Source organism: Pipistrellus kuhlii, unplaced genomic scaffold, assembly GCF_014108245.1.
Source record: "Pipistrellus kuhlii isolate mPipKuh1 unplaced genomic scaffold, mPipKuh1.p scaffold_m20_p_11, whole genome shotgun sequence".
NCBI lineage: Eukaryota > Metazoa > Chordata > Mammalia > Chiroptera > Vespertilionidae > Pipistrellus > Pipistrellus kuhlii.
The window spans coordinates 31,962,600-31,982,688 of record NW_023425416.1 but is presented as its reverse complement, the minus strand read 5'-3'; the positions used below and the strand labels follow the sequence as shown (position 1 = coordinate 31,982,688).

At 43.9% G+C, this 20,089-nt stretch overlaps 1 protein-coding gene across 2 annotated transcripts in view; it reads right to left on the bottom strand.

Annotated features, from left to right (window-relative positions):
* Positions 1-20,089, bottom strand: part of PLCL2 (phospholipase C like 2) — a 159,532-nt gene that overhangs the window by 38,476 nt on the left and 100,967 nt on the right. For both annotated transcript variants that reach the window (XM_036431568.2, XM_045579314.1), the window contains exon 3: positions 18,151-18,354. In XM_036431568.2, coding sequence (XP_036287461.1) covers positions 18,151-18,354 — 204 coding nt within the window. The remainder of the gene's footprint in view (positions 1-18,150; positions 18,355-20,089) is intronic.

Here is a 20,089-nt window from a genome sequence, read left to right as displayed (position 1 = left end):
TATGAATTTTGAGTGACCCGGGTCCAGATCCAGGAAGCCAAGAATTCTCTAGCTTTTCTAAATGCTCTAACTTCTCACAAAGCTCACTTCAGGACGAGGGTGGTTCGTACCTCCAGGATTCATGTGGTTCTCCTGGGACATCACTTTCATCTAAACACTGGTGTCATCTGAATCTTATGCACTACATTCCAGATAAAATCCTTAAAGCAACGTTCCATCTCATCTGCAGGTGTCTAGCTGAGTTTTCACAGGACCAAAAACCTCCTCTACCACAATCAATGCGTCCATCTATAATTTCTCACTCTAAGTTAATATATTGCCATATACACATGTGGAAAGGGCTGCATTTCACAGAGCAAATTCAAGTTTAATTAAACTGCAATTTCTGAGGTGAATCACCCTGAAAAGATAAAGACATTATGCAAATTATATGCAGAGTAATATGGCTCTCCCCTGTTCTCACCCAAATCACCACTTGGAATCAGTATAAAAGTCATAAAAATAAATAGAACCATGTAGTCAGGTTCTTGCCTCTAACAGCTGCACTGGCGCTCAGTGCATGTGGATGGACTGAAGGTTTACACTTATGGGTGCTTCTGAGAGGCACTTCCAGTGTCAGCCACTAGAAGTCCTTAGCAACACACAGTTGTTAGGCTGGAGGAGAGGAGAAAGGAGCAAAGAAGAGAGAAAACACCACCAAGAGGAAATTGGAGGTGGGAGAGAGCACCAGGTGGGGGAATAAAATAAAAAACAAGTGACAAAATCAGAGGCAGAACTTAGAATTCACCATGGACTTATCCAAAGATACATTTTAAACCAGAGAAGGCATTTTTATATCCTACAGACAACTGGATAAGCTATAAGGCCGTGACCAACCCTTATTCACTCACATTTCTAGGTTAATTGGAATTTAGCATAACTAGACATCTCCATATGTTCCCAAATATACTTAAACAGACCAGGGGCTGGAGCAGCTCCACTCTGTGCACCGTAGCTGGAGGGAAAGAGAAAAGTGCTCTGGAAAAAGCAGGGGTTCCTGTTACCAAAAGATTAGTCATGAAGTCGGTGCACAGGTTTAAAATATTCATCCTCCTGTAAATTGTTGGCAAGGTGTTAAAACTTCTGAACAGTGTTAGTTTCACCAAGTACACAGAAAAAAAAAAGCCGAACAGAATTGTGGTTTCTCCTGAACTATTTCTAGAGCTGTACAATACAATATTCAGAGAAAACATTTTTGTTTCCAGTGAAAATTGAAAAATGAAACAGAACCCAAACTACCCTAAAAAGAAACTCACCAATGCAATTGTAAAACTATCCAGAAAAAATGATATGATAATTCCTATCAGCTCCTGGACAGGTATCTATATCATGTTGTGCTTTTCTGTGTTGGGAGCATGAATACAGTAGTTAATTATATTATAATAACCCTGTTATTTCTCCTTTTTATGACCAACCTCATAGGATTGGGCATCTCCTTAGGGAAGCACGTGGGGTGTCATGTGTCAGTTTCCACATGATTACTGCGGGAGGCCTCACTGACCCCCCACACTCTACAGGTGACTTCGTAGCACGTGATGAGTCGTGCTCCATGGTTACCAGGTGGATGTGGAGACACACACACACACACACACACACCCATCCTCCCTGGGGCCTTTGGCCATGTCAACCTCCTAACATTGTAAAATGCTTCTCTGCTTTTCTAAACTGTAACGACCATGTGCCTACCTCACATCTTGTACCATCCCAGGTGGCACCTGTGCTCACCTATCCTCTCTGGTGACGGGCAGGGAGGGATAAGTGAGAGACTCAGCTACTTGGAAAGGAACTTTCACACGGGGCCTTTGGGCAGCCAGCCACCCCTGCCTCCAGCAAATGCCTGGAAATGGAGGGAAGAAGGGCCAGGGCATTGCTGTGACTCCCAGGTCTTAGAAGTTTGGAGACTGTGAGTGCAGCAGCTACATCAAGGTGAGGCTGGAGCCTGCAAACACTGCGAGTTCCAAAGAACTGATGAGAATGGCTGAAAACCGGGCCCAAGTCATCCGTGCAGGAAAAAAAGGGGAACTTGAACTTGTTGCCCCCAATTATACAGAGAGCAAGCTACTTCTGGGAAGTAGATCAGGAACTTCAGGATGCTACACTTACTCTTCCAAGTCACCAAGGACCATTTAGAGTTCTGACATGCTCGTGTAAAATGATTATTACTAAATTAATTGGATTTCAAAAGATGCAATTTGAATTAAACATAGTACCTCTTTTATTACTGTGTATTTATATCAAGCCTTTTCTCCAAGGGGATCAAGGTGATTTAGAAACTCCTAATTAACAGAAGGTAATTCAATCACAGTGTTACTGTAAGGTATCATTAGCCTCTCTCGGGTCTGTGATAACGAAGTATAGATGTTAGGTAAGAGAGAAAAGCAATTTGAGATTTTTCTGTAATGAAAAGTAATTATTTTTTAGCAAAACGAAGTGTCCACAGTAGTCCGGGGATGACAGAGCTGGAGGACAAGAATGCACAGACCAGCCACTACAGTATTTACAGTATTAAGCCCAGGCGTTGTTCCTAGCGTTGACCACATTACTCACGTGTTCCTCTGTCTTCCCTTTTCAGAGTAGCGAGCTTAGCACAGTGGTGTGAAACCACCTTCTGCTTTTCACTGCCTTTATGAAATGGAGTGACCATGCTCCCCCCACGGCAAGGCTGCTGACGTTAAAATACACACAAATAAAGGTCTTAGAGATTCAAGAGCTACAGGTTTCTAGCTTTTGAAAAGTAATAATGATTAGGGTTTAGGGATAGGGGGGTAAAGTAATAATGACATGATAATGATACCACTTACTGAGACATTGTTATATTCTGAACTATTTATTTACTCTCTTACCTTCTGAGGTGAGGATACTATGCCTGCCCTTCAGATGAAGAAACGGACCTGCCCACCGGTGCAGAGTCAGTACCAAAGCAAGGACTTGCTTGTGACCAGGGCTCAATTCTTTGCTAGCACCACCCCCCGGAACAGTCCTACTTGCCGATTTCCGAGGGCAGCGATTTTCAACCGGGGTGTCCCAAGAGTATTTACAACATGCAATAACTGGCTATTTGGTCAGGGGCACTGACCTCTTTTCCCTTCGGTTGTCAAATAAAAGAAAATGGCAACAACAATAGCTGTCCGGGGTGAATGAATAGAAATTATGCCTATTTTTTTTTTTGTCAGATCAGTAAAAAACATATTTTGTGTGTGCTGTCAATTTTTTTAAAAATATATATTTTATTGATTTTTTACAGAGAGGAAGAGAGAGGGATAGTCAGTTAGAAACATCGATGAGAGAGAATCATCGATCAGCTGCCTTTTGCACAACACCACCTACCGGGGATGTGCCTGAAACCAAGGTACATGCCCTTGACCGGAATCGAACCTGGTACCTTTCAGTCCGCAGACAGACGCTCTATCCACTGAACCAAACCGGTCCTGGCAGTGTGCTGCCAAATTTTAACAACCAGTTTAGGTGTGCCATGAGAGGAGAAAGGTTGAAAATAACCTTCCTAGGGTTACAGGCGGGTCCCTCCTTCAGCCCCCAACTTCTAATCAGTGTCTTTGCATGAGAACAACCTTGTACACATGTATTCACAATCCATCCACACCTGCCCGGATGGATGGTCTGTGTGAATGCACAACTGGACTTATTGGCATGGGCCTTGGCAAAACACACTAAGACATGGCTTCTGTTGGGCACTAGGTGCCCGAGGAGTCAACTCAGAAGAACCATGAAACGAAGACAAGGGTTTCTCAAGGTGAGGCTAGACCTGGCGGATGCTGTGTGGCTCAAGGTTTCTTCCCCCAGGAGCACAGGAGTGTGGCCCGGCCTGCTTAGCAGGGCCGGTTTAGAGTCAGAGATGGCGTGGAGATAATGACTGAGAGAAGGTCACTGTCTGGCTCAACCCAGCAGGAGCCCGGGCCCACCTATTAGCTCCCATGACAATCAGTTTATGAGCATGACTTAGAAATCATAGAACACTGCACACCTGTGAGGGATGTTCCCATCTGCTGGTGGCTGCACTGAATCTGGCTCCTCTCCTGGCCAGGTGAACAAGTAGGAGCCTCACCTCTGCCTCCCTCCTCCCCCCCCCCGCCCCTTCCTCAACCTGCTTTGATTGTGCACTAGCACACATTCACCTTCCAGTAGGAATTTCAGATAGGGCAAAGGATTCCCTGGTAAAGGACAGGGAGTTATCGAGGGGAGAGGTCAATGATCTGGGGACCTGGGACCCTCACGCCTGCCCTTCCTCTCACCTGTTCCAAGCCCAGCCCCCTCTGCCTCTGGAGGGTCCCTACGGGTGTCTGGGGGTGTCCACGACTTTCGGGTGCCCTCCTCTTCCTGGACTGGCAAGGCCACCACTCAGTGCCTTCGGACAGGAGTGCAACCATCTAGGCTAAGACTCCACAAACCACCTCCTCACCAGCCCCCAAACCTAACCACGACACAAGTCAGTCCAGTTCAGGGACCTCCAGGCACTCTGGGACAGAGAAAGACGGTAGAAAGAACACCTGACACCAGCAGCTGAGATCAAGGTCACTTTCACTCATTCATGCATACATGTATTCTGAGTGCCTGCTCTGTGGTGAGAACCCAGTGGTGAACAGGACACACATTGTCCCTGCCGTCTCGGAGCTCAGATTTGGGGGAGGGGGAGAGAGGCACCTTACTAAAAGGAATCAAACCAACGAATGTATAGTTACAGGTTGCAGTGAGCGTAAGAAGGAAATGAACAGTATGAAGAGGGGCAGGGTGGTGTGGGAATAATCCTCAGAGGGGCCTCAGAGCAGCTTCTCCAGCTCCTGGTGGGAGAGGGCCTCACAGGTTTTGTCTCTGCCTCCAGTACCCTTTCTAACCCCTCCCCCTCACAAGACAGCTTTAAATAGAATGTGGTTAGCAGGCCTGGATGCTATGATCTGAGAAAGCCCCCTCCTCCCAGTGAGGGAGGGTGAGAGGAAACGAGGTTTTTAGAGAAGACGCAGAGCCTCCACCCAATTCCCCTTTCTCCACCCAGCCCTTACTCTCCCCTAAGAACCACTTGAAGTGACGGAGAAAAGGAACCCCACTCAAACTTGGTTTTTTGGCTCGTTTTTTAAAGCCTTCTTACCAAGCGTGGTTATGCATCTCACTAAATAGGAGTGAATTTACCGTGTTTCCCCAAAAAGAAAACATCCTCCCAAAATAAGACCTACTTATAGGTTTTCTTCTAAGTGAAATATAAGGCATCTCCCCCCACCCCCTCCAGGCTCTGTCTCAGAAAATTTGTGAAACCTAAACTGCAAGAAGTTGTGACTTGGGTGAAGAATTCATGGGAGAAAATCACTGACAGTTGCATTGCAAATGCACTGCGAGCAGGCTACCTTGACAAGAAGTACTCATTTAAAGACAGTGCTATTGCTAAACATGAGAGATTTGGTCCACTGATTCTGAAAGAAATGGAATCACAAGAAATTCACCAGGAAATTCAGGAATTGGATTGTTATGATGATGTTCCAGAAGATGATGACATGATTGTCATTGAATAAATGAGTAAATTCTTGATACTGTAGGATTCACAGTTTGTCTGGTTTGTGCTGACAACTACCGTACTACCGTACCGTATACAGGTAATAAATCTCCTTTATTTTCATTTAACAATAAATGTGTACTATATTCTTCTTCGTGGAAAAATAAGACATTCCCTGAAAATAAGACCTAGCACATCTTTGGGAGCAAAAATTAATATAAGACACTGTCTTATTTTAGGGGAAACAGGGTAGTTACAAACTGTATTGCATTATAACCCAACTCTGCTGACACAGCGTGCTCACTTGGGTACAGGGTCAGAAATCAGAGCAACCTTTACTCTTCATGGCCTTCCTCTTCTGGTTTCCGCCTGCCGAGTCTTTGGGATCCTGGCCATTAAAATGCTAAGAGTATATAACTGATTTAGGGGCTGGCTGCCTGGCCCAGGACCGGAGCACTCAAGTGCTTACAGAACTCTCCGCCTACTGGGCTAACAGGTAGGCAGGTGTTCATATGGATCAAAATTCAAAATGCACTGAGTGTATAATTTTAGGGGTGAAATATTTAAAATCATAACCGAAGCTGGCAAAAGCAAATCAGTGCATTGAATGAACTATCTTAAGGCCCTTTTTTCCCGATCCTTCTTGTGGGGCTGGCAAACTTCTGCGAAGGAGCAGACAGTAACATATCTCAGGCTTAGCTTCTGCTGCAAGTGCTCAGATCTGCCGCTACAGCGGGAAAGTGGTCACAGAATATGAAATGGATGAAACTTTGTTTATGGACACGGAGGTTTGGATTTCACAGACTCACAAGAAAGACGGGGCTCAGTTTTAGGAAACCAACTAAAAAGTATTATGTCCCATCCCAGTTGCATTTAGCTAAATACTCAAAGAGCCATTTGTACTAACAAGATTGTTTGTTGTTCTGCTTTTGGCACAGATAACTGGTTGAAAGATTAAAATTATTTTGTGCCATATAATGATATAATTGAGGGTTTAACTCCACCTGAGCACTCTCCAATATAGAATGGTAATGATTACAAAGAAAACTAGAATGATCAACACTGTTTTCAAAATCTAATTATCAACCAAAATTGAATTAAATATTTTTATAGGTAGATAAAGGGTCTCACATGTAAAATCTCCATAGAAAAATCTGTAACATTTAGCCCTAATGATCTGACTAATACTAAGTCTAGTAGGGAAATAAATATTTTTAACTACTTAGCATGTGATCTTTAAGTTAACTGATAATTAAGCTTGTAGAGTTAAATCTTAACACATCCCATTGTACACCCACTCAGTTTACTGTGAGAGTAATTTTTTATGGTTAAGAATTTAAAACGCCCTAATTAAGTTAGAATGCACTTTAAAACCATTATTAAGTGGCACTGTTATTTCTGATAAATCCGGGTGGCAGTAAAATCGGATTTCTGGTATTAAAGGTGTGTATTTTAGTGGGGTGAGTGGCATTAATTATGTCACAGCAGTCTGGGGGAATATAAGTGATGAGAATGAAAAACAGTAGCTGTTAAAATAGAGAACCAAGGGACAGTTCCTGCATCCCCCACAGAGGGAAGGCACCACCCGGGCAGGAGTGATTAAAGGCTTGGTGAGGGTGAGCCTTCCCACCTATGTGACAATGAGAAATAAGGAACCCGCGGGCAGTGCTGGATTTTTTCAGTCTTATGAACGTGAGGCCAAGTGTAACATATCGACAAAATAGGCTTCAAAGCTTACGCCGCCCCAAATGTTATTTATAGGAATATGTCTAGCTGCAGAGAAAAATCACTGCCTCGTTGCTCAATAGGCTGTGGCAAAACACCTTTACTCCCCCATTCATAATTAGGGACATAAAAGAGCGGGGGGAAAAAGCTCAGAAATCAGTATAGCCTACTGCTCATGAAAAAATGCCAGAAGGTAGCTCAAGTGCCTCTAATTACATTTCCTCAAAAAACAATTCTGAAATATATGATTTTTCATATAAACTGGTTATTTCAATAGCTTTATTTTATGAAGGTGATTCCATCCAAATGATCCTATTTCCTAGTGATTTGTCTTCTAAAATGTGATTGTACATCCAAAGAATATGTATCCATGAGAATAGAAGAGCTCATCGTTGCATTTACAAAATGATCTATTTATATACCATTACTAACAATTCTGTACATGTATCTAATGTAATTTCAACCTTTTTAATACAACTCCAAATTGGACTTGCAGACTGAATTCCTAAATGGAAAAGCATATGCCGTTCTAAACCAGACAACAATGGGTGGCAATAAATCGAGTTTAGCCCTAGCCGGTTTGGCTCAGTGGACAGAGCATCGCTCGCAGACAGAAGAGTCCCGGGTTCAATTCTGGTCAAGGGCTAGGTTGCAGCTTCCCCAGCCCTGGTCAGGGTGTGTGCAGGAGGCAACCAACTGATGTGTCTCTCTCACATTGATGTTTCTCTCAGCCTCTCCCACTCCCTTCCATTCTCTCTAATATATATATATATATATATATATATATATATATATATATATATATATATATATATATATGAAAAATATCCTCGGGTGAGGAATAACAACAAAAAAATAAAGAGGAAGGAAGGAAAAAAGGGAGGGAAGGAGGGAGGGAGGGAGGGAGGGAGGAAGGGAGGAAGGGAGGAGGGAAGGAAGGAGGGAGGGAAGAAAGAAAGAAGTTAATCTGTGATGAATGGGTCTTGCATGTATAAAATGATGTAGAGAACATCAAAATCCTGAACAAAAAAAATTACATTATCACTGCAATGTACATGTTTTCTGAACTCTAATTTCAATATAAGCAACAATGGAACAGGGATGAAATAATAAACAAACAATTCATCCTTTAATGAATCTTTAACAAAAAAATACTTGGGAAAAGAAATTCCCATTTGTGATTCTTATTGGCTAACTGTGGCCAGCACTTTAAAGCCAGCACAGTTAAAGTAATCACTTAGGCAAATTATCTCCATTTAACTTGCTGGAGAGCAGTCAGAACCACACACGGAGCCAGACACCAGGGCAAACAGCAGGCTCAGATGGCGAAGCAGCCACCTTTGCAGGTGGAATGTAGAAACACCACAGGCTTCACATCCCCAACTCCCCATCTGGGCAGAAGTTGCCACCTTGAGGGAAAGGAAGTTAAACAATGAAGATGCATTCATTGATGGGATGTTCCCAGAGAGAACCTGGGCTCCCAAGTGGAGCCCTGCACTGGGGGGGTTCCAAAGTTTTACCCGTCTCTGCAAGCTCACAGCAACGGAGATAAACACAATGCTTTCTCTTTCAATGTAGCCACCACATGCTGGCACAGCCCGCTCTGTGCCAGCCCGCACGTAGGAACAAGGAGGGACTTGCTCTCCCCGGGGTCCAAGGTGAGCGAGAGCCAGAGGGCAAACAGTGGAGAAGCCGGCTGCACGTATCGGTGAGCTGTGAAATGCACGGTCTAGGTCAGCTAGTCTTCATTTTGGGGACTGAAATGATTTGGAGCTCTGGCTGCATCAAGACATACTGGTACAAGTTATCACACACTGAGAGCCAATTAGGCTCTTTGTGTCTCTGATCATCACTTTTCTGTCTGGAATGGATTTCCACAAAGGAGGACAATCACATCCACAAAATGAGATGTAGAGATGATTCCACTCTGCAGACACTACAGAAATGATTTCAGCCATTAGCGTCAAACAATTCTGGATGCTGTCAAAACTTTGTATTTGTAAAAGGCAGTATAGTATTAATAGTGTTTGATGCATGTTTTGAGAGCAAATAAAACAATTCTGATTCTGGAAAATATGAATTGCTAGAGGTATACATGCATGAGGTTCATGTCCTTAAAGTTATTCCCTCCCCCTCCTGTTTTCCCTTTTTTTTTCTTTTCTTTTCTTTTTTTTTAAATATATTTTTATTGATTTTTTACAGAGAAGAAGGGAGAGAGATAGAGAGCTAGAAACGTCGATGAGAAACACCGACCAGCTGTCTCTTGCACACCCCCTACTGGGGATGTGCCCTCAACCAACGTACATGCCCCTGACCAGAATCGAGCCTGGGACCTTTCAGTCCGCAGACCGACGCTCTACCACTGAGCCAAACTGGTTTCGGCTGTTTTCCCTTTCTTGACAATTATTAGGCTTAACATACGTTGTTTATCTATCCAAACCCACTGAAGGAATGCCACTGTTCCAAAATGCTTCAAGAATATTGCTCACCTAACAACAGTCCAGGTACTCTGCCTCTATTTATTTTGACGATCACAATAGAATCCCTTTAGCTGGTCTAGTTCTGAAAGCTGTCACATTGTACCTCTAACTCTACCTCGTGCTCCCCTCTGAGGCGGCCAGGTATTTCTCTAGGGGGACTTTCAGGGAGTTTATTTTTCCTACAGTCCACAGGACAAACGCAGAGGGGAGGGGACGCTGTACTCTGGTGGCCACGGCAGTAACAAAGGTGTATGGGGATCCTGTAAAGCTATTTTCCCACATACATCGCCATATTTTATAAATCATTTTGCCTTGGGGGCTTTCCACCTATTCAAACAGCGAGTTTCAGAGCCTGGGTGAGGAGCAGCTACCTTGTAAAAACAAAGACACTTCTCAGATTTAAAGGTCAAATTAGATTTTCATTCAGGTTCCCACCAAAACGACAGGTGTGCTAGTGAGGCTCTGTCAAGGAGAAAGGAACCGCCCCTTCCGCTACCCAGGCTGCTCTACGGGTTTGCAGCTCCCGGATGGAGGGGGAAGGAGCAGGGCAGGAAAAGGGGAAAGGAGCAGAGCAAATTTCAAGTTTAATTAACCTGCAATTGCTGAGGTGAATCTCCATGAAAAGATAAAGACATTATGCAAATTATATGCAGAGTAATATGGCTCTCTCCTGCTCTCACCCAAATCACCACTTGGATACAGTATAAAAGTCATAAAAATAAATAGAACCACATAGTCAGGTTCTTACCCTCTACCACAGTGGTTCTCAACCTTTCTAATGCCTCGACCCTTTAATACAGTTCCTCATGTTGTGGTGACCCCCAACCATAAAATTATTTTCATTGCTACATCGAAATAATTGTAATTTTGCTACTGTTATGACTCGTAATGTAAATATCTGTGTTTTCCCATGGTCTTAGGCGACCCTGTACCTCTTACTGATAATTACGGGGGAGGCCACCTCTGGCATCCTGAGTGATTGGAAATGGAGCTGGGAACTTATGCCACCACATGGACCAAACTCAAGGTGAATGGGGAGTGAGAGGTGAGGACACAGAAAGGAGACAGACAGACAGACATCTGCACCTGTTCCCCTCCAGGCACCCAGAGGCTGCTTTGCAGAGGAGCAGAGGGAAAGAAAGTCTGAAAGACTGAGCATTTTCCCTGAAGAGCTGAGCATTTACAGTCCAAAGTGGACATTGTAAAATAACGCAACAGATCAGATTTACCAAACTAAATGAAGATTTAGGAATACCCATCTCCCACTAAGAGAGACGGAAAAGATACATTTCCTTTGCCATCTGAGTTAACTGTGAATTCTGAACTCGAACCCGGCCACACAGACCTAAGGGGATGAGAAGCTGAATTAGGATGATGGCCACAGAATGGAAAGCCAGCCAGCATTGCCTCGTCCGCTCAATTAAAGTTTATTTATTCAAAATCTAATAGGGACAAAAAGTTAGTGAGTAAACTAGGATGAGGAAGCTAAAGGCTTCCTCACAGTTTTGAAAAGCTGCCAGTGTATATAGCGACTGACCAAAAGAACTGTAGAGAAAATAGAGAAAACACAGAATTTGAGAGATGTAATTGGTCCCTTTTTTTCGTCTTCTCTAGGGGTCCTTGACAGAAAGAAGAACTTAGCAAACAACTCCAGGAAGTATCCTTAGCCTCTGCAGAAACAACAACAAAGCACTTGCAGTCAAGAAGAGAATATATCAAAAATAAACTTTGAAGGAATTTTACAAGAGCAAAACCAATGTGGGATTTGGTGGGAACACAGGAAGTGACTCCTCCGCTCTTACAGAGGAAGAAAGAGGGTTACAGCTCTGTAATGATCTTATTCTGTCAAAGATGCAATAGTGTTCTTTTGCCTCACACACAGATTCAGAAGGAAGTTCCCTAACTTTTCTGGAGCTTTAGGTTTCAGACATACTTTATACATATTTCCTACCAGATACAGGGAAATAGAGTGTTTTAAAAACAAGCAAGCTGCTGAGTCCGGTTTGGCTCAATGGATACAGCGTCGGCCTGCAGACTGAAAGGTCCCAGGTTCGATTCCGGTCAAGGGCATGTACCTTGGTTGCGGGCACATCCCCAGAAGGAGGTGTGCAAGAGGCAGCTGTCGATGATTCTCTCTCATCGATGTTTCTAACTGTCTATCCCTCTCTCTTCCTCTCTGTAAAAAATCAATTAAAAATATATATAAAAAAATAAAAACAAGCAAGCTTGCTCTATCCCTTTAGAAAGCAATAGCAAAGCTTTAACAGAAAAGTAAAACATTGGAGACCCCAACGAACACTTGGCCCCAAACCACTTGGCCTTCGTTCAAATGAAGTCCCCCCACAAGCTGACATGATGCCACCAGGAGGCACCCCCTTCTCATTTACCAGCACCTCGCTGGTACGTCCGGCTTACCAGTACTTAGAACATCAAATCAGACTTCCTATGACAGATGGCACGTGGCTGGCTTCATACCACTTATCATCTCTTGTCTGGAAACAACATCGGACAATGTGCTGATCCCCACTGAGTTTTCATCTCTGACCTCCCAGAGGTCTTAGACTTGGGTATCAACTTCAATGTGAAAAACAGCTTTATGATGGCGTCTCTTTCCAGAGAACCGCCAGCCCTAGATGCTCCTTTTCCCCCAAGTGTTCATAGCTTAGTACTGACACGGGCACTTTGTGCGTGTGTGTGTGTGTGTGTGTGTGTGTGTGTGTGTGTGTGTGCGTGTGTGCGTGTGTGTGTATGTAAATGTGTTTCTCATTGGTTTCCGTGGAGACATGTACACCTAGAATTCTGGATCAGAGACAAAGTCTGATAATCACCCTGAAGGACTATCTTCCAAAAGTCCCCATATCCCACATCTGATTCCTGAGAGGCGGCTGACCACGCCTGATCTGATGACACACGCAATGCTCTCATCACATTCCTTGGAGCATTCCTTTCCCTTTCCCTTTCCATCCGCTTGGCAGCTGTTCTGGAGCGGCTCCACTGCATGGTTTTGATAACTACAGAGAAATTGCTTTTGTTTTTTCTTTGTTTGTTTCCACTGGAAAATATTTTTCATTGAGACCTCACCAGCTTCACAATCTGTTCCTGCCATTAGGCTCCTTCTTCCTTTGCAATCAGTCTTTCCTAAGTGGTCCTATGAATGCTCTGCTCCCCATCACTGCCTGGTAGCGGCCATGGCCAAACTTGGAGGTATTCTACTCCTTTAAAAAGCAATGGCTAGAATAAGATTGAGCTAAAATAAAAAAGGGGGGGGGAGGCCCTATTCTGCTATAGAGGGAAGAGCAGAACCCCAAAGGCTGTAGCTTAATTCAGTGAAAGGGAAGGTCCAGCCAGTGACACTTCTATTTTGAAATGTCACTCCTCCCTCCCTCCCCCCTTTTTAGCTCAGTCTTATTCTACAGCATAATACTCTATCTGGCCTTTCATTTTAATAGTTACAAAAGTTGGGAAAGTTGACACCTCCAATTAAAAAAAGCTTTAATGTCAGGTTCTGAGGCAGGAGAGTGATAAGAAGCGTCACAAAGGAGATGGAGAGCAACAGTAACCGTGTGACATATCATCTCTGGTTTGGTCCAGATGGGCAAACTCCATAAATTCTGACGTATGGTTTATTTCTCCACTGTATTAAGCAAGACAAAACACACAAAACCACAAACAACAACATAAAGCAGTGTCCTTGATGTATGCAAACTACCACCAGGTCTAAGAAAAAATCCTTCATTTCGCATATTTGATTGAAAAAAAATCTTGCTTCTATTTAAGTAATATTTAAAGTTATGAGTTAGAAGGGACAGTAACTTATATCAAAAAATCCACAAAGAGCAAATAACATCCTCTTAGACAAAGCATCTTGCTCCTTTTGAGATTTAAAAAAAAAATACTGTTCTGTTGGATAAGTAGATTCCCCAGAGAACAAACAAAGGAACTGCAATCATAGGAATGAATTCATGTATAATCTCTGAACAGATGGCACTGCCCGGGAGTCCACCGCTGTGTAGAAGCACAACCAGACTGCCTAACAGAGGTGGGCATCATTTTCTTTTCCCCTCTCTCCTTTTCCCTCCCCACAACTGCATCTTCAATTCAATTATAATCAGTAAATCGTACAATATGAAAATTATAGAAAATCAAGAAACCACCATTTTTCCTTTAAAAAAAAGCCTTACAGAGATATGAATACAACACGAGCTCTATCCTCTTAACAAATTCTCAGTGTACAACACTGAACGGCTTTGTCACCTGCCTTCCTGAACTACGGTATTTTTCGGACCATAAGACGCACTTTTTTTCCCCCAGAAGTGGGGGGGAAAAGTCCCTGCGTCTTATGGTCCAAATATAGCCTACACATATACTTTAAAAAAAAAGTTTTTTTACTTGCCCGGCTCTGTGTGGTCTCTGTGTGCTTGCCCGGCTCTAAAATGGTTCTAAATGCTGCTGTTTACTGTACAGGGTTGATTACATGTGTTTATGACTGTGATGTTGGGTTTTAATGCACATAAAATATTTTAGGACACTATTTGTTTCAGAATCTTTTTTTCTTCATTTCCCTTCTCTAAAAACTGGTGCGTCTTATGGTCCGGAGCGTCTTATGGTCCGAAAAATATGGTAGGTCCCAGGCCTGCACCTCACCACTTCCAGGACCAAGAAGGTATCACAAATAGGGTAAGACCACCGTTGGGGCAGCAGTGACGATCTGTTTGTTGATGGCAATACAGTGTTTCCCAAACTTTTGACATATGTGTACCCCTTCTATAATTTTCGTAACGCTGAGTACCCTTCGTACTCATGAGAACGTAGAATTAGGTGCAGCTAAGCACGGTGCAGTGCATATCCCCACCAAACTCCGGTGCAACGCGTACCCTCACCAAACTCTTCCCGTACCCCTGGGGGTACGCGTAGCACACTTTGGGAAACACTGCTTAGAACAATCGAGGGCCACAGGAATGGTGTACATACAACTAATAATCTGCATAGTGACACTTTTAAGAGCTAGAAGGAGAGTTGTTAATAATGACCCAGGGGCAGCAGGTGTTTTGACAGAGTCATCTCAGGAAAATTGGGATGTGTGGCACTTTCTGGTCTTCACACGGGCTTACACGTTCGCATTTCCATCATCAATTCCTTATCCGCAGTCTCTTTTCTCTCAGACACTGGCATATTCCCGATAAACTAGCTTCTTAATAAGAGTTTAGACTCTGAACAATCATCACAATCTCAACAGCATTAGCACACTTCTGTGCCCCGAGGAGACACCGGGCCACCCTTCGGGGGGCGAGGCTTCAGCGTGCAGATGGCAGGGACAAGAAGCTCTGCAGGGGATTTCCTACGCTGCCCTCACTTCTCATTTGCAATCTCCTAATTACAGATGGGAAGTCAACAAGCTGAAATAAGATCTGATTTCTAGGGTTAATTTTAGGTTAAGTTCAACACAATAATACAAAAATAAAGGCCTGCCAAAACCGGTTTGGCTCAGTGGATAGAGCGTCGGCCTGCGGACTGAGAGGTCCCAGGTTTGATTCCAGTCAAGAGCTTGTACCTTGGTTGTGGGCACATCCCCAGTAAGGGGTGTGCAGGAGGCAGCTGATCGATGATTCTCTCATCACGATGTTTCTAACTCTCTATCCCTCTCTCTTCCTCACTGTAAAAAATAAAATATATTTTAAATAAATAAATAAATATCTATAGTTAACGTTACAGGCTGTGCCAGGCCATAGCTCATTTCCCATCAATATTCAACCATTGTCACAAGGTGAGAGACTGGTAAGTCACTAACAAAGGACTGCAAAATATTGCAAGAGTTATATCAAAATTCCAATTTTTAAAGTTGGAATCACAATAATTTGAATTCATTGTAAATATTTTATAGCTTAACTTATCAGGTGGAATTAAAAGCAGAGCAAATCAATAAAGCTAGGAGCACAGCGATTTCGATTAGAGATCACATAAGAATCATCTAACAATTTAAAAAAGTAAACAAGCTAATACCTTCTGTCTTATCACTTCTACAACAATGCACATTGTTAACATTATACGCAAATAAGAGTTACCTAATAAGTGTTATCAACTACCAGGAAGAGAAACTAAGGAACACTGAGCGATTCCTCTGCCCAATACTGTGGTTGGTGCCCTACGGAGACGATAACAGAACAGACTGGACGAGGGCTAATACCCAGGCCGAGAACCTAGTGCCACCCTCCTGCGCTGGACGGGCACTCTGCCCCAGGACCAAGTCCTGGGGACGGACCCTTTTCCAGTCTACCCTGTTATCACCTGCATAGGGCAACTCTCATCCCACTCACAGGAAGCTCTCCTCAGGAAGGTCCCCATGAAGAAATGTCACTGTGTGACTGCCACAAACTGCCACTTACCCCTAAGGGGGTAAGTCATGTCAGATTTGGGTCAGTGAAATATTATAGTTCTGTAATATATCTAGCGGCTTAAGATTAAAAAGCATTTATAAATACAAAACTTAAAGAGTTGGGAATCAACTAGGGAGCCTGGGTCATAGCATGAAAGAGCTGTCTAAACTTTTCCACATTTACCTCTTTTCCCTGTTACCCCCACCCCGCCCCTCATGCCCCCAACTCCCTACAACTGCATCTTCAATTCAATTGTAAGGAAGAAACACCTCAGGTCATCATTTCCCACAGTGCATTCTGAGGAACCTTGGTTTTTTAGGATGTTAGTGAATGTCACATGGGATCTAAGGAATCTTAGCATAAGCTTCCTGTGTTGATTTCACTCCCAGCTGCCTCCACTACGTTCCAGTAGACTGGACGTTCCCGGAGGACAGGGCAGCACACTGCTCCCCAACGTTTATCAGGTACATGCCCTGGCCTGCCCTCCATCTGTGGACTCTCAGATGTTAGCTGACTCTCTGGATTTTGCCTGCAGTGTGCAGTGTTCAGTCCTTTATAGCTTTTTACAACCATGAACTCTAAGCTGGAAATAGCAGGGATAAAAAGCATCTGCTACGAAGTGTGGCTATTGTGTAAGAAAAAGATCAAATGAAAGAGGTCAAATACCACTTTTTTAAAGGTATGAACTGATAAGCTATTTAAAACATTCCATTCTTCTGACTTTTACTTCCTAGAAGTGAAGAAAATCAAGAACAAAAGTTCTTCGGAAATTTTGTGTTTGAATATAGTACCTCACAGTCCAGTCAATCTGTGAAATAGGGCATACTATGTCCATCGCCCTCTCGGGAATGCATTGTGCCAGCAAATAAAAGGCCCCGAGAAGCCCTGCCATGAAGGCATCTGATTAATGTGTTCAAACCAGTATTTCCCCAGATTGTTTCACCGTGGAACCTTAGATCCCATGTGACATTTACTAACATCCTAAAAAGCCAAGGTTCCTCAGTACACACTGTGGGAAACGCTGACCTAAGGTGTTTCTTCCTTTCCCTTGAATTGTACAAATCCTTCTGAATTGCTGCTTTAAGATCAATTTACAAAACACTTAAAACCATTTTTGCTGAAGTCCACGATAGCAATCTTGTTTAGGTTTTGACCGAGGCAGGCTAGGGCAGAAGCCTCGTGCTCTGTGGGCTTAGTTTGTGCATTCAACGAGGAGGAGGGGAGGCCTCCTGCCCCCCAGCACACCCTGAACAGCAAGGGGTGGCGGCCTGGCCTAACTGGGCAGGAGGGTCCCACACCAACCTTAACCTTGACAGGCTGGAGAGCAGCTGCCAGCACTCATGAGTTCGGAGAGCTTCAACTACATGGTGAGGCTAAAATGGATGTAGCTCACCCACTAAATTTTCCCTTTCAGTTACGATAAGTCACAAAATACATTAAGAGCAGGATGTGACTAAGAAAATGGCAGATTCCCCAGTAAGAGCAAATCTGTGATATCCCAGGTCCCCCGAGGACATGGCATTAATGCTCCGCTGGTCACAGACTATAGGTGTCTCGGAGCACCTGCTGTGCGAAAGAAAACCACTGCACGGACAGAGCTTGTGACGGAAGCACCTGCCCCTTTGGCACTTAACATGTACTTAATTAAGCATCAATGTCTCACCTTTACCAGTTTGAAAATGAAAACAAAACAACATGAGTGAATCCATGGCTGGTTGCAGAGGAAGATAAAACATACTCTTTACTGTATGTATGTGGAAATAGTGTATCCTTTACAAACCTATTCAGGTATAGTTATTAGAAAGCAATCTATTTTCGAATCCAATTGAGGCAAAAGTCTCCGCATCCTGCTTTCTAAAACAACTCTGAAAGACTAAACTCCTTCCAACCCCGCAGGTCAGAGGGTAGTTTTCCCAGCAGAGGTCAATGACATGAAGTAGGAGAGCACACCTCAGCAAGAGCTGTTAATTATCTGGAGTTTTACCTTGACACCCCGCTCCCGCAGGCCACGTCTACGTACAGAACGACTCACCGTGTCGTAAGTTGTTACGATCTTCTTTAACACCTCAGGCACGATCCCCTGCAGCTCCATCGTGGGGTACTGCTCGCTGAGATTCAGGACCACCAGGGGTGCGTTATCCGGGCCCAGAAAGCGGGGGGACACGGCCACCATGCACTGCATGAGGTTGGCCACGGAGGAGAGGCCACACAGCTCCTTGAAGGACACCACGGCATTCTGAGGCAGAAAGGAAGGACGCACTTTGTAATTAATCCGAGATTTTAATTCCTCATGGTTATACTTGATTATACCTGAAGTGCCCAGTAGGACAGTTGTTAGCAGTGCCATGACAGAGTGGGCTATCGATTTTTTCATCCTGGGAAAACTGGCTGTTTTCCAAAGTAAATACAGTTATGGATGTCTATAATACCTATTTATCAAAATTACAGAAACTGCAAACAAGTTAAATTCTTCCCAAGGGCAAAGCCTCTTTTCTGATCAAAGTTCAGAGCAGTGCTGAGGCTGTTAAGCAATTATGAGGAGACAAAAATGATCGGCCTCTGCATTCAGAGTTTCGGGCTTAAAATAAGTACCAAGCATGCCAGCCATTCAAGGAGGAAAGGATATTTGTGAGGCAGGAGCCTGAGTCTCTCACCTGTTAATGCCTGCTGGCTCCAAAGCTACAGGAACCTGGAGGATGCTGCGGGTCTGGTGAGGTCTGCCCAGAGGGAGACCTTGGTTACCCACGGCCTTCCCCGCTTAGTGCCTCCAGGGACCTCAATGCTTCTCTCACTGCCCCTTCTTTTTCCTACTCACCAGAGGCGGGCCAGTAAAATACCTGTTACAGAAAGCCCTGCAACACTGCCCAATGCCCTGAGTTGGCAGTCTCTGGGCACTTATCCAGTGCAAGGCGATAGCAGGAGTATTTGCTACAAATCACCTCATTTACTCCTCTCAACAAGCCCATTGTGGATGACGAAACAGCCTCTGCTATAGCCTCTGTTATTTGTCTAAGGCCACACAGCTGGGAAGTGAAGGAGTCAATATTTTACTTAAAATCTGTAATTTTAATCAGTATGCTCTAAAAGCAGGTAAATTCTAATAAAAATGAGCCAGGCTGTTACTCCAGGCACACTGGGCAGGGAGGCCAGTGGCGAGAAGGTGGGGGAGATCTGGGCCTGCCGACCCCTGTGCTTCCTCTTTCCAATTCTCTGGTTCTTAAAAATGAGCAGCACATTTTAGTTTTATCTTTTAAAAATGTTTTTAAACATTTTCTTTTTATTAATATTGCTTTAAACATGAACATCACACTATATGTCATCTGGCTCAAGAGCACTTCAGTGCTGACTGCTTACAGCAATAAATCACAACTGTCACGTCTGAGGGGAGTCTCTGCATCACCCTCACCGCCGTTTACTTTCCTCATGGCTCTTGCTGTGTGGGCAGTTGTCCTGCTTGTTTATCCGTCTGCTTACAGTCTGGGTCCACTTCCCTTCCTTGCCTGCCCCCAGCTAAAGTCTCTGTGTGCTCACTGTGCCTCCTGTGGCCTAGGCTGCTGCGCGTGGTGTTCGCGGCACATCACCACCAGCTGCTCTGTCTGGCCCAGTGCAGACACAGGTTCTGGAAAGATGACGCCCCAGCTCTGCCAGGTCCCCACAGCCTTCCGAGGGGCTGGCTCAGAGCTCAGAGTTTACCAAGCCATTCTCATCCTCAGAAGTAGAAGAAAACCCTTCACATTGCTGGTATGCTTTTATTTTGAAAGAGAATAAAATTTCTCTATTGAGGGAAGGTCTTGTTATTAATGAAGTATCCATAGAATTGGTAGGAGAGTGAAATATATTGAATTTTTTGAGTTATATTTTACTTGCTGGTGGCATTCTTCTTATAATAGTGATATATATATATAGGGTGGGGCAAAAGTAGGTTTGCAGTCGTTTGGATGAAAAACTAATACAATAATTAATAAATAATA